Below are 15,004 nucleotides of genomic sequence, written 5' to 3'. Positions count from 1 at the left end.
AATTGGCGTGATCGGTAAATCATAAGGTAAATTGGCAACTGCACGAAGCATTCTTTTTTGGAGAATAAAAAGTTTGTTAATATCCGTCATAGTCGTATTTCTCCACACAAGAAAATAGTAACTTAAAGACGAATAAAAAAACGCGTAATACAGATTCATCCTGACCTGCAAAGGTAAAACATTTTTAAGGCAATAGACAATTCCAATAGATCGAGAAAGGGTAAGAGAGATAGCTTCTACATGGGCATCCCATGTCATTGTCGATGTAAACAGAATGCCAAGAGATTTGAATCTGTCTACGTATCTGATAGTATCGGGACCTAAATAAATCGGGGGCGGATTTAGCATGTGCTTTCTCTTGGGGTAGAAAAGTAACGCAGCAGTATTTTTCTTATCTTTAGAGCATTGTTGAGTGAGCATAGGCAAATAGAGCTTGGTTTGCAGTGTCAGTAAGTGACTGGATAATATCGGAGCTAAAAAAAAGGCTTGTGTCGTCCGCGTATATGATGTAAGTCGCTTTGTCGCTTTGTCGTACAAGTTACGATTATCATTTGCATATATGTTGAAGAGCAAGGGACCCAGAATACTTCCCTGAGGTACGTTTTTTGTTATGGCCAGTATGTCGGAGCTGTAGCTGTCAATTTGTACGTACTGAGATCTCGAGCCTAGATATGATGTCATAAGGTTCAGCGGTGGACCGGAAATGTCATAATGTTCCAGTTTTACTGTGAGCGCCGCGTCATAGTGAAATAAGCTCGGTTTCTGCGACCCCTTCAGGAGCTGAGCTAGCAGAGGCCAGGCGAGCTGCAATGGGCAGCAGAAGCGGCTGTGGGAGAAAATTTGTTTTGCTGTTATCGCTTCAACAAACAACTAGATATTGGCTAACGGTACTCTATCCCATGGACGTGAACAAAAAATACCAGTGAATTTTTCTGACGCCGGCATCCAGGCTGGCAGGCCGGTCCCGAGAAGAGCGTCCTTACGCTTGCATGGCAGTGGCGCACGTCAAAACTGCCCCGACATTCTACTCTTCGCTCAGGTTGTCATAGCACACTGTTAATAGTAAGGAACACTTTAGTGGACCGAGCGTGAGGGACCAGAACACTCTAGAGGACGAAGCGCGAGGGCGCAGGAGACTGAACCAAAGCGCGCGATCGACTGACGTCAGTTCCAAGACTTCTCATTTCACGTGAGATTCAAACGAGCAGGCGAGCTGCAGGTCACTCTTGTAGGTATGAGGAAGTGTCGTGGAGCTGCTGCCCGATCGCAAGCGACTGCTGATCGCATGCCCTTTGCTATTGCAAGTGCGAATGGGCATTAAACGCACGTTTACAGTAGGGATCCAGTCACAGAGTACGCGCGAGTTAATTAAGCCCCTTGGTCACGGAGGGTAAGCCCCGAACAAATACGTCCTCATGGGGAAGTCACTCACTGACCGAATTCTTGCGGCGCGACTTCATGTCGCAGAACTCGCCACCCAATCCTTGGCGCCGCGGGGTAACGCCACGTCGACTGACAAATATTCGGGTTCTTGTTCCATCGGGAAATTACAGCGAAGGCGCGACGCAAGGGTCCACGCGCGCGCCCTTTTTAGGCGTCCGTGTTCAAAGACGCTCAAGGCTGTACTGGGCCTTAGGCTTCGTACGCTGTTCTCTATATTTAGCGAGATGGTTGTGTCACAGTCATGAAATTTTCAGTGGAAGCAATGAGCGAAGTCGTAAAAATATATTTTTTTCATATTTTATGATGATCTTGCAGCATGCGCGGCTAAAAACTGAAACGTGGAAACTTGATATGGGAGTCGCCTTGATCATTTATACAGGCAACAGGTCATGCGTGCGTAACATACATGCTGCCTTTGTGATAGCAGGACGATTACTGCGAGTAATCTTCCAGCTTTTTCGCCATCAGGTTACTCTATTACGTGTCGTTAAGCGACGCGTATTTGTGACCTTAGCCTTTTCTCCGCATGTGGTAGTGGGTACAGTATGTTACACTGCGAGACGCACAGGTCACAGCAGCCACGAGGACACTGACCTTCGGTAGCGCCATTCGTCATGCTCGCGCCGACTGGAATGAAGACGCTCGCGTGGCTCGCAGCATGCCACTATCGCAAGCACTACCTCATTCACAGGCGCCGCTAGCATTCTCGCTGGTGCATATGCTTTCTCTTGAGCATGGTCTTCTTTCGCTCACACTGTCATGTGCGAACTGAAGGGAAGATTGATTGCGAGCGGCGCCTCTCCTCCCCGCCAATTTTCGTGCGGCCGGTAGCTAGGTCTAGGGAAGCGAGTTGCGAACTCGATCCGCGTTTGTGAATTAACACTTCATTTAATTCCCTCGATGATCGTCGCCAATCGAACAAAGCAACTCGCATCGTCTTCGTGGCTCGCCAAAGTGGAAGCGATTTAACACGCAATTGGTGAATGTCTGCCTATCCCTATCACACGATGGCGCTACAGAATTTCGAGATTTCTGTAGAAAACCACAATTACCATCGACTGCAATCTGTAACACGACACTTGCCTCGACAGATATTTGTCCCAAGACAGAACCCGCGACAGGTATCTGTCGCAAGACAGTCCCACGACAGGTATCTGTCGCAAGACAGATACCTCGACAGGCTGTAGTGTCGCGCGACTAAACCCGCGACAGGCAACTCTGTCGAGGCACGCAGGCCCTGTCGAGCGGCACGACTCTCTCTGTCGCACGACAGCACCTGCGACGGAAACCTGTCGCGCGACAAATCCTGCGACAGGTACCTTCTGCGCACTACAAAATACAGGAATGATGACTGTCGTGCGGCAGAACCCACTACAAACACCTTTGTCGCGCGAAAGAACCCACGACACGAGCTCCTGTCGCACGACACAATGCACTAAAAGAGAGCTTGTCGCGCGACACAAAAGTTTGTCGTGCGACAGATACGCGACAGTAGATTCTGTCGTGCGTTTTGATCGGGCTGTCGATCTGTGGGGTGTGAATCTGTATTTATAATCGGTTATTAATGAATTATTGTTAATCACTTTTCGCAGCCTTAATAGAATTATTTTTGCAAAACCTTCCGAAAATTACGGGAGGACCTATATAGGACTGCAGTTAACAAGGACATTTTTATTGCCTTTCTTGTAAATTACTACCTTTGTTCCAGTTGCATATCGGCTGGAAATACGCCTGTATGAAGTGCGAAGTTATAAATGTGCGTCAAACATTGAACTATTTCGGGAAGGATGTATTTTACAGGCCTCCTCTGAATTTTATTAGCATCGAGGTTGTGTGTGTTCTTCAAGTTATTCTAAACGGAGTATACCTCTGGTTCGACAGTTGGCTCAAAAAAAAAAAGAAATTCTGAGGTTTTTGCACCCAAAAAACGATATATAGCTGCGGGAACACTGGAATTGTGACTAACGTCTGATTGAGTGAAGTATTTATTGAAGGCATTAGCGAGATCTATTCCTGAGATAGCACAACCGTCGATTTTGAGACTTGTTGAGGACTGGCTGCATAATTATTTAAGAACGTATTTAGTTCCCTACATCTTACTCTGGGGTTTTTGCAAGGCGATATCCAAAGAGATTTGCATAGTATTCATTTCTCGCAATCTTGATTTCTTTATTTACTTTATTACAAAAATATTTGTATCGTGCAAGTATTTCAGTACTTTTGGTTCTTATAAAATCTGCGTATAGTTTGTGTTTCTTGCTAACAAGGTGAATAAGTCGACGCGTCATCCATGGTTTGCGTGACTTCGAGCACGGTGTGACCGCAATTATAGGGAAACAGTCATTGTATATCGGATTAAGAAGGCCGACAAATCTTGAATCGGCAATGTCGGGGGAAGCCTCACTGTACACGGGAGTTCAATGTACGTGAGAAATTTGCTCTTTGAATTCTTCAAGCCGCCTCTGAGTGACAAGCTGCCGTTGAATGGCTCAGGTAAGCTGCGGGCAAGAAACCTTTGCGATGCATGAATAGACAGGCAAATGATCACTAATGTCAGCCGCGATACACCCCATAAAAGCATTGTTCAGATCATTTGTAATGACCAGATCTAGTACACAAGAGCAAGTGATTGTGATACGGGTCGGCTGGTTAATTAGTTTCGAAAGCTATAGCTTTCTATCATAGTTCTCAGTTGTAGCTGTGCAGGTTCAGTGCTACCCACATCGATATTGATATTCCCTGCTATGTAGGACCGGTAGTTTTCAGATGAGAAGAAAGAAAGCTCCAGATCGAAACTATCAAAGACATTCGCTGTTTCCCTGCGGCGGGCGATACACGACAGAGAACGCCAGGCGACCTGACCGCAGAGTAAGCATTTCTATATCACTGCTTGAAATGCTACGGCTGGATAGCTCTTCACACATGTAGCTGGTACTTATCAAAATAGCGACGCCACCACCACGTTTTTCGCTGCGATCTAGAAAGTATGAACTATATGCAGGTGTAGAACTTATTAGTATATAGGTATTATTAGTATATAGGAATTTATTAGGATATAGGTAAAGAACGTTTTCTTTAATTCTAATCCAGTAGCAAGTAAGCGCTCTTTTGCCAACATCTCTGTGCGGGTCACTTTCTTTGTTGCGCAGCAATTCTCCGTTATCTAACAATATAAGCCAGGAATACTGTGGGACATTCTAACGGAAACTGGACTATACGCCCCGCCGCGGTGGCTCAGTGGTTACGGCGCTCGGCTGCTGACCGGAAAGACACGGGTTCGATCTCGGGCGCGATGGCTGAATTTCGACGAAGGCGAAATTCTAGAGGGCCATGTACTGTGCGATGTCGGTGCACGTTAAAGAACCTCAGGTTGTCGAAATTTCCGGAGTGTTTCACTGCGGCGTCCCTCATAGCCTGAGTTGCTCTGGGACGTTAAACCCGAATACACCAAACCAAACTGGACTATATGCCGTCCGAATAGAGCTTAAAAGGCGGTATACAAGAATATTAGAGTGCAAATAGTGTGCGGTGAAACCGCGCACGGAGCTTGCACACAGCGGTAACTTTTTCCCCATAGTAATTTTGACAGCCATACTTACCTGGATCGACTGCAAACCTGTAAACGTCTGCATCGAGATCGAGTTACCCAAAACCGCCAAAGTCGAGTTGCCGGGAAAGTGCAACGGTGGCGCTGTCTTTTGTCGCCAGAGGAAAGCGCTAAAACGGGAAGGGCGCTGAAGGCAGCATGGCGAGGTGCGCGGGTCAATTTAGGGCGCCACAGCAGCCCTTCAATGGCAACCCGGCATTGGCCGCTTTTGGTTTGTCGATCTCGGCGCCGATGATTACGCGCTTATACCGTGCGCAGCCGAAAAGGACAGGTGTTACTAGAGATGTGAAGGCCTGAAAAAAACACTGCAATTTTGGAAAAAAAAAAACGGTTTTTTCGTTTTTTTCAGACGAGAATAAATGGAAAGAAAAATCAAAAATTTCAATTTTCAATTTCAAAATGCACTTTGAAGGTGCACGTAAGCGGTTTTAGCCAAATACAAGCCTAGCTTCTTGATTTCCAACGCAGCAGAGTACAGGACATCCGCAGGAATATGGTCCAGGACAGGGGTCTTCAGCGAAGCACCCTCTACCTGGTGGCAAGACCTTTGCTCCAACCAGCCGCTAACTCGTTTGGCTTGCCGACTGCTGCAGATACCACCATCATCCGCCAGCTGCGAACTAAACTGGTCCCGTTTCGGAAACGTCCATACAAGGATTCACAACAGGCTTTCAGGGGAACGCGTTCGAAAGCTTGTGTATGTGCAGTCGAACCTAGCTGTGGTCACAGCTTCAATCCATGCCGCTGCGCGTAGTGCCGCATCCAGCGAGAGTGACTCTGAGTCCGATATGGAGTGACTTATAGATCAGTTTTCATGTTCCCTTTCTCGGTGCAAGAAGTTCGTTCCACAAATATGATATATCTCCATATTCGCCTGAAGTGCAAATCATTACTTATCTTCTCGGTGCAATAGAAAAAGAAGTTTGTTTCACAATATGACATCTATAACTGCATATACGACTGAACTTCGGAGAATTATTGATCGTCGTGCTGTTGCAAATAAATCTGTTTTTGCCACGTTTTGCAAAATTTCCAATTTTTCATGAAAAAAACCCTGAAAAAAAGCAGGTTTTTTCTTGCTGTTCAAAATTTCATGAAATTCTACATCTCTAGTTACTACGAAGCAGGTCATGATTTCACAGGCTAGTTACGAAACTTTTTATTCCAGTCGCGACTTTTACTCCATGGCACCAGTTTGAGCGGCCATTTCTGCTTCGATGTCCACACTGTCTTCGCGTCCCATGCTGACCTAGTTGGTAGCTGGAAAGCGGGGACGTTTCATCCTACGTTGGCGGGGTTCAACACGCGGATGTGCTTCTCGCGATCGCTGTTGTGCGCGAAAAGCTTTTGGCAGAAGCCGCACATGAAGCGTTCGCCCGTCTTGTGAAACTGCTTGTGTGCAGCCGCAGTGGCTGCGCAAGCAAACTCTGCTCCGCACTTCGCGCAGAGCCGTTCCCCGATGTGTGTCGGAGCGTGCAGAGCCATCGTTCGTTTGCTCTTGCACGGCGCCTGGCACAGGCGACATGGCACTGTTCTATCAGACGAGGTGGCTTCGTTGCGCTGATGCCGGTACACACTGTGCGCAGTGAATTTGCTTGGAAGGTGGAAGTTTTTCTCGCAATCCTCGCAGCGATGCATGGTAGCCTCCCCGTCGGGCCGAATGTGGGCGATTATTCTTTGCCAGATGGATATTCCGTACCGCTGCATGGAGACAAAAGAGGTTATTAGTCAGTGCGGTATGTTGTCTCATTCTCTTGCGGTCTCTGAATCCCACCTACTGTCGTTATTTGTTCGCCTAGTACTACTAGGTGCTCTATTACCCCGACGTCTGTACGCGTACCAGTCCTTTTTCTAACGTCAGATGGTGCTATGACTGATTGAGGTAAGTCCTGCGCATAGATCATGTGACGCAGTGGTCAGGTCCTTCATTAGCCTGTAGCCGTCATGTTGTTTGCTTCCGCCCAGAAGAAAGGAAACGGTGTGTGAAACAGCTAGTGGATACATCACGGCGTAAGTTTTCTGCTTCATATTTTGTTTGCGTGTCGTAAATCCGGCTCCGAGGTTCGAGCGCATGGACAGCTACCTCTCAGCACCCATGGCCTAAAAAAAAGCGGAACTGTTATGCGCGCGCTCCCTTCCTGCCCAAGTATTAGAACGCGGACTATGACGATCGGGGCAACCACGGCGACGGCGGCCACACAGAAAGCCTCCGGTGGGAGATCGCATGACGGTGACAGCTCTCAAGGCCTGCCGTGATGGATCTCCCAGAGGCGACCCGGGTGTCATCTAGGGCCAGTCTCCATGTATGAGCACGCCATTCATCACAAATGAGCGGTTTCCTTTCACCGCGTTGCCTTGCACGTGGCCCTGGGCCTTGTGGTCTTGCACTCATATAAAGCAAGTGCAAGCCACTAGTGCGGCCGCCTGCAGATCGTAGGGACGCCACTCACGCTGACTACGCCACGTAGATGGCATCCTCCTCATCCTCAAGCTCAACACGTGACTGGGGCGTGCCCACTGTAGAGAACGTGTTTGATCAGTGCCAGAGCGAGTGTTTGGGGACACACGTTCTTCGAGAAACCCTGCCTCTATCCAGGCGTTTCAGGGAAGGAAACTATAAAACTAGGCAGCGAGCGCGACCGAGAGGCTCCAGTTTGCTCAGAAGCTCCCTTTCTTCTTTTACTTGTACGTTATGCAAATAGACTGCATAAAGTTTTTCATAACGCGTCTCCGACTTCCTCGTCCCTTCTCCGGCTCGACCACGCTACCTGCATCCCAACACCACACAGGGTTCACAAAACTTTTTGCGACGCAATTCTTATTATGAAAGCATCCGTTACCGGTCCTTCTTCGTTTGTCCAGCCGCTGTGAGGCCCTGAAGGACCGTCCTCGTTTTGGAGGGGATACGACGCCAGCATGCACAACCTGTTCTCTTAAGTGCAGCAACGCCAGACTTTCCCCAACTGTAGCCCTACACTTCATGTCAACAGCAATGTGTCCACTCTGGAGAGCTCACCTAGATAGCTATAGCTACAGCGTATTTGTTTTACAAAACAAGCAGTATGTGCATGGCTATGCTTCGTGTACACTTCACACATGGGCGCGAAAAGGAAGACTGGTTATTAAGGCGAAAGCCTTTAATGCCTCACGCTGTCGTTAGCAATCCGTGTCGGCAGTCGTGTCTCTGTCCGTGTCGGCAGCCGTGTCGACAACCGTGTCGGCAGCCATGTTGACAGATGTGTCCGCGTTTTGACGAGTGTCCACCGAGATATGTGAGACAGTTACTGCGTAATTTCCTTTCCTCAAATACAATTCTCATTTTCTTCGTTAGGGTCCCGCTTTCTTCTTTCACTCCTACTTCCTCCCTTCCTGTACAGTGGGGTTCGGGTGCCCACAGAGATAAGAGAGAATAACTGCGCCATTTCCTTTCCTCAAAAAGCGTTGCATTCAAAGTGCAAGGCATCGCGCCGAACGGGTGGTGGCGTTCCGTGGACTCCCTCGCAGCGCTACAAACCCACTGTCGCGTTCCACTCTTAAAGGCGAAGCTTAAGCGTCATTAATTAGCAGTCAATTAGTGCTGAGTGATTAATCAGTAATTAGTCATTAATCAGTAATTAGTCATTACTTCGTCATCAGTTATGTGTGACGTCATCCAGTGGTGACGTCACCAGTGTCACATAGGCAAAGTGGTGCGGAAAACGCTTTCGCTTCTACGCACTTTAGACAGTCAAAAGTGCCCCCTGAATTTTTAATGTTGTCCAGGTGAACGCGGAAAAAAAGAAAGGTGCAGAAGAGGAAGAGAGAGTAGGAGGAGAAGATAGACTTGATAGATTGCTGTAAGTTCTGTGGCCAAACATTAGAAACGCATTTTCACAGCAATCCAGCAATCACTTCCAAGGTATCTGCAATTTGTCGCGTGCACACTTGGGACGGAATATATTTCGCCATATCTTTCGCCGCGCAAATGACGTACTGCAGCTAACTGACGAACCCTTTGGCTTTAATTGAAATGTGCAGCTATTTCACAAGTACAGTTTGCATGGGGCTGGCTACCGTCGCCTTGTTAACCACCGATTAGCAACAGCGTGAAACAACACTTAATCCCATTACCCAATTCTGATGGGCCCACAAAGCAGCCCGCTGTTTCCATCTAAACGAAAGAACGAGCCGATGCTCGCACGTAGGCGGGAAGCCGAGTACGCGGAATAAGGACCAAACATAAGGCAGTTGCTCAACAGACGCAGAAACTCTTAATAAATGGGGCCCATAATAAATCTCAAAAATAGGTACGCTGCAACGTAATGCAAACAAACACAACGGAACCCTAGACTCCCAAAAGTGTAGAAGAAAAAGTGTAATAAAAGAAACGATAAGTCGTGATCTGGCATTGAGTGCTGGCTTTGCTCAGCCGTCATCTCAAAGCCCGTCAGGATCTATCCAACTATGCCAAATGATCTGCATCAGCACTCTAGACAGCATGGGCATAATTAGGTATTAAGTGAGCAGTGAGGGTACCGACATAGAGAGATATCAAAGTCAGTCGCTCGCATCTTTCTTCATTCCCACCCTCACTTTCCATGTTACGCTATACCAAATTGCGCTACGGACACTTTATGATTGTCCGTAAATTATGCCGACCGTCCGTGCTAGGGCGGCAAAAAGGAGCTAAAACTGGTCTCGTTCTTGTTCAAATGAGTGAAACCTTCGCTTCGTGTCAACAACCCAACACGGATTTTGAACCACATCGCGCAAATGTAAACGCAGGCGGCGCGTCCACCGGGGCCCATCACGTCCACAGCGATTGCCGATGGCTTTGGAAAGAGTCGGGGCTTACGTCTTCGGATGACAAATCGGAGTCGAAGCTGTCGTCTACCGACACACGCCTGGCTTGTGTCTCGGCCAGCGGAGGGGCACTGGGGGACCTCGGTCCTGGGGTCACGGGGCCCTGGGGGACTCGGATCCTCGTGGACCTGGGCCCTGCGGGACGTGGGAGGCGAATTGAGGTGGAGGGCTTCGACGGGTCCAAGCGTTGGTCTTCGTGTGACGCTGGGACGTGGAACTGCAGCACTAGTGATGACGGAACGACTGCGAGCGATGCAACGGTCAGCCAGTCTCGCGGCGAGTTCGAACGGCGGCGCGTGAACGACACGAGCGAATAACGTGACGTAACTCACGAGCGATGCAAAGTAGGAAGAAGCGCCATGCAGACGAAGAAAAAGTGGAAGGACCAAGAAATAAAAATGTGCAAAATAGTGCCCTTAATGGTTGCTGTTGCGATTTAACAATCGTTATCCCTTCCGGCTACGGTGCACGGTTGGAATATTCGTTCACGGTGATTCGAAAGCATTGCGAGTGTTTAGAAATTTGTCGCCACCAGGCATTGTTGCTGCAACGAGAAATATGAATCTTGTTGGCGTATAGAAACATCCGTGCCGTAGAGCCTACACACCACTGATTGTTCATGCTAACCTTAGTACCTAATGCACGAGATGTACGAGGCTCACTTTCCGTTAAAGGGCGAGAAACAAAGCTGCAGGGAGGAGTTCCACCAAGAAAAGTATTGCAAATGCGCTGCTGTACAATGACCGAGGAAGTTCTCTCCAAAGATGCTCATACGCCACTTTGAAAGAAAACAGAAATCTAGATGGAGTTGCAAATAGGGCACAAATATATGCCCAGCTTTCCTGGACATTCAGCAACTAGCGCCATCTTTTGGAAAAGGTGGCCCCAGCTTGCTCAGCACAGGGTTATTCGCATGGAGGAAAAAAAACTGAGGGAGCGTGACGTCACGCGGCCAGCGTTCGCAAGCCGAGTGTTTTGAAGTCGTTTTCTCCCTCAGTTTTTCGCTCTCCGACTCTGTGCTTTATGTGTTGATTCTGGTACGTTTTAGTGCGCGCGTATGCACGACCCGCGGCCGGGCGTCTACAGCAAGGAAGTTCATCTACAGTTAGTCTGCTGCGCCAATCGGCGCATGCGCGCGCGCAGCGGGGCTAGACTTTACCACACGCTATCATGTGGTGCGGTCACGGGGGGACACACTCTCTTTCTTTTTCTATATCTTTACTTGTTAAGACTAGGCTTCAAGGTTGTCGCCGGACGCTCCCTCCTTAGTTTTTTTTCCTCCATGTTTATTCGGATGTATAGGGGAGAGGCCTTTGTCTTGCAGTGGGAATAGTTAGGCTGAGAGCGATGATGATGCTGGTGAGGAAAGAACGGGTAGCTCAGTCCGCACAGTGGGGATAGTTTAAATTTGTAATTTTCAGCAAAGTAGACTGCTGTAGTATCGGCCGAGGCGGCCGCATGAACTGAATACTCGATGTAAACTCGGGCCAAAGACGCAATTTATTGTGGCGTGAGGTACACTGGCTGTGAGTGAGCAGTTTCGAGTGAGCATGGATGAGCCAAGCTGCGCATGCGCGAGGAGCGAGTGACGTCACAGCTGCGCAGCTGGTGCGCCGGAGTGAACAAGAAGAAGGAGAGCATGATGAAGAAGAAGTCTGCTGGGGTTGCCCTTACAGCATCTTGGACTTAGTTTGAGCAGCCCACTCTGGCTATCATTTGGCGCCACCATGCTTGGGTTCAGCCACAGGTCTGTTTGTGACGCTGTTCAAAATTTCTTGCTGGATTCTCATCGACTGCCTTGCTAAAGCTTAGAGTATTCTTCTATGCTTTACTGCATTTCGAATTAATCACTTCTTCATTTTATTCTTTTTTTTTCTCTCTCTCTTCAATCCAAGCTGTTATCTTTTACACTCCCTGCCCTCCTTGTGGTAGACTCCACCGGTGTTGCTCTTTAGTATCTGCAGGTGAATAGCAACCTTTAGCTGCCGATTCTTGGCCGATCCCCCAGTGTGGGTTTGTGCCATCTTTTCAAAGGCTAATAACAACTACAGCCATGGAGAAAGAAAGCAATGCCGCTGCTGAGCGGCGCAGAAGAGCGGAAAAGTTGAATTCGCCTGATTCCGAAGTTGTTGCCTGGCGGTTAGCGGTTAGCCAAGGGATGAACCAACAGGCTAAGGCCAAGCGCGCAGCGGAGACACCAGGGCAACGACAGGAATGCCTAGCAAAGCGGCGTCGCCCGGAGGCTGAGCGGCGTGCCGAAGCCTTTCAGCAGCAGCCTCAAGACGATGTCAAGACTCGGCGATCGACGGACTATACGGTGAAACTCAGTGAAAGTGCCAGTGCGACTAGGGCCTTTCAGGCCGACTTTGTGAACAATCCGCTTGGGTATGTGTGCGACGTGTGTGAAAGACTGTGGCACTTAAAAGATTTGACGCCGGTAAGTAGCGACATGCGTGAAACGTTGAGTTTGGCGGCGTCTGAATGGGGTGAAGAAGGTGGAGCCGCGACGAGGGTTTGTACGACGTGCAAGAAGTGTCTCGTTAAGCAACGAACCGGTTACTACCTCCACTTAGCTTAAAGCATGGTTGAGGTGTCCACTGTTCCAAGAGCGCAGTTATGCGTCTTCCCTCTGGTTCAGGTGGCCACCGAGATGTAGACAACTCGCTCTCACCTCTCGCTACGTATATCAAAGCTACGCCACTGCCAATTTATTGGACGCGCATAAGTACTTATATACAACAAGCACTTGACACAAACAGCCGATCAACAAGAACACATAAACACAAACAAGCAAAGGTCCAATACATTAATTCGAAACCAAAAGCAACGGATACATGATGTTAAAGAGCTACTGAACCAAATTTCTGCAGCTGCTCTTTTGCATCTAAACAAAAGATTGACTGCTAAACTTGACAAATGCAACACGCATTTTTGCGAAATGGGTGGCTAGCACGTTTTGTTTGCGATTTACCGCCGTATCGTTGCACCTGGCGGCCGCTTGTGGAAGGTGCGACTGGTACTGCGACTGGAAGGCTGCGATTGGTGCGCAGCCTTCCACTACAGTGTCTCACATGTGGAGCTTCAGGGCGTTGAACACCTCATACAATACCATGCCACAACCTACTACGTTACTGTTACCATACCCTTATGTGTTGAGGCTTTTATTATACGGACGGGATGTAGTCAGACGTCCTGTAAGTTGCTTGTCTCTGGATAGCCAGAGGCTACTGAGCCTCGCTTTTGTAGTTCTTTTTGGCACGGAAATCACGCTTCTACGTCTTCGCGGCTGTTGCGCTCACTCCCTAAACGGAGCCTACTGGGCGGGTTATGGAGTCTCGCGAGAGTGTCAGGGCTTCAAACTGGCGACGTGAGGAAGTTCTTATCCGGATGAATGTCGACCAGGTGCGGTGAGGCGTGCAATTCGATAAGTATCGTCACTAAGTCTGTCTACAACCGCATGAGAAACATCGTTAACGTTGTTCCCAAGGAGCTTCTAGAGCTGGCCGCGCTTTCTCAGCGATCTCCAAAACCAAACCGGTGGCAGTCATCGTAGCGTGCCTGGAAGAACACTGGAGAAGAAACAGTTGGCAGACTGGCGACCCGCAGAGCTTCGGCAAGGCACAGGGATGCGATGAAGCAGTGGTCGTCATTGATGACAAATGGCAAGATGGAGCACAGGATGTAGCTATATGTGAACGGACGTGCACGTGGATGTGGAATAGTATCCAGTGGTCTTATGACTAGAGTTTTTGAAGGTGTAGGTGATAGAAGATGATAAGGTATCTCAGTTCTAGTGATCTGAGGCCGCATTCTAAAGTCCAGCAATGTTGCAATTTGAGCGTGTTGGTGAGACATGATATAAAGTTGACGCGCACAACGAGACGAAGGCGGTGAAATAGACAAGAGACAAACGAGCGCTTACTTTCGACAGTTTATTGTGAACCGCGAAGCAGCATATAAAGGCTAATATCATGGCCGGTCATCACACATGCGCAGTCCGCAACCATTGAATGATGGCGAAAGTACCGTTATTCCTTGCGGGATAAAGCAATGGACGGCTTGGACACGCAGTTTTCCCTTAAACTATCTTCTATCTCTGCTTCGACAAGTTCACGCGTTAGTTGGCAGCTACTTCTGGTGACAATGGTGCATTCTTTGCATAAAGGCACGCAGCTAGATGTGACACATGCAGGGTTCTGCACTCTGGCCGGAACTGGGCGCTTCACTGGGGTCATCTCTTTACACACACTTTCTACAGTGCGCGTCCAAGGACCCTCCGCACTTTCCCCTTATATTTCTACGATGTTCATGGAGGCGGTCGTTAACACACCTCCCAATACGTCCTACATATTTTTTGCCGCATGAAATCGGTAGGCAATACACAACAGATTCCGCACATTTGACAAACTTGTCCCTGCGCCGCTTCTTGCGCCCGAGCTTGCGAGAGTTGCCTGGGGTTGTCATTTCGCACAGTTTTTGAAGCTTGTCCGGGGGAGAAAAAACCACTCGGACATAAACCTTTTACCCAATCTTTTTTAGTCTACGGCACCAGCCGTGTATGTACATAATTACCGCAGTCTTGTGCTTCCCAGCAGAACCCTGGAAAGCGTCTGGTTGGGTTGAACCCTTCGGTTTAAGAATGCCCTCCGTTACGCTGAGAAGTACACGAGTAGGATACCCACAAGCAAACAGCCGGAGGATTTATTCATCGAAGCTAGCGGGCATAAGTTCTGGGCAGGACTTTTGCACGGCGTTAGAAAGGCATAATTTTGCGATGTGCCTCTTAACAAGTTTGGAATGAGCCGAGTATTCGGAATAGCCTAGATGTCTTTTTTAGTGTCAGTACACACAAGGATGACGTCCCCTTCAGGGCAATAGTCTCGGAAAACGGCACCTGCCAGAAATCAGTTGCCCTATTCCTTCATGAAAAGCTCAGCCTTTTAAATATTCATGACCCGTACCAAGTGAAGAATACCGACACCATTTTAGGGTAAATCAAGTCGTCAACCCTGAAGAGCCTCAGAGCCGTTTTCGTAGATATTAAGGATTTATAGTAGGTACTCATTGTCGCAATCTCAATTGCTTTGCTGTGTTGAAGACTATATGGTTTGG

The 15,004-nt window shown here is 48.5% G+C and overlaps 1 protein-coding gene across 1 annotated transcript; it reads right to left on the bottom strand.

Annotated features, from left to right (window-relative positions):
* Positions 1–6,328: 6,328 nt before the first annotated feature.
* Positions 6,329–14,356, bottom strand: LOC149328254 (zinc finger protein 711-like). The gene is made up of 3 exons (XM_089558948.1): positions 14,290–14,356; positions 9,885–10,027; positions 6,329–6,751 (listed from the first exon to the last, which is right to left on the bottom strand). Exons 1-3 carry the CDS (start codon positions 14,354–14,356, stop codon positions 6,329–6,331), a joined length of 633 nt encoding a protein of 210 aa, XP_089415074.1.
* Between the last annotated feature and the right edge of the window lie 648 nt (positions 14,357–15,004).

This window comes from Amblyomma mixtum, chromosome 9 (genome assembly GCF_055824585.1).
Source record: "Amblyomma mixtum isolate Tamu chromosome 9, ASM5582458v1, whole genome shotgun sequence".
Classification (NCBI taxonomy): Eukaryota; Metazoa; Arthropoda; class Arachnida; order Ixodida; family Ixodidae; genus Amblyomma; species Amblyomma mixtum.
Note: the sequence above shows the minus strand (reverse complement) of the source record. Positions and strands in the feature narration are given on the sequence as shown.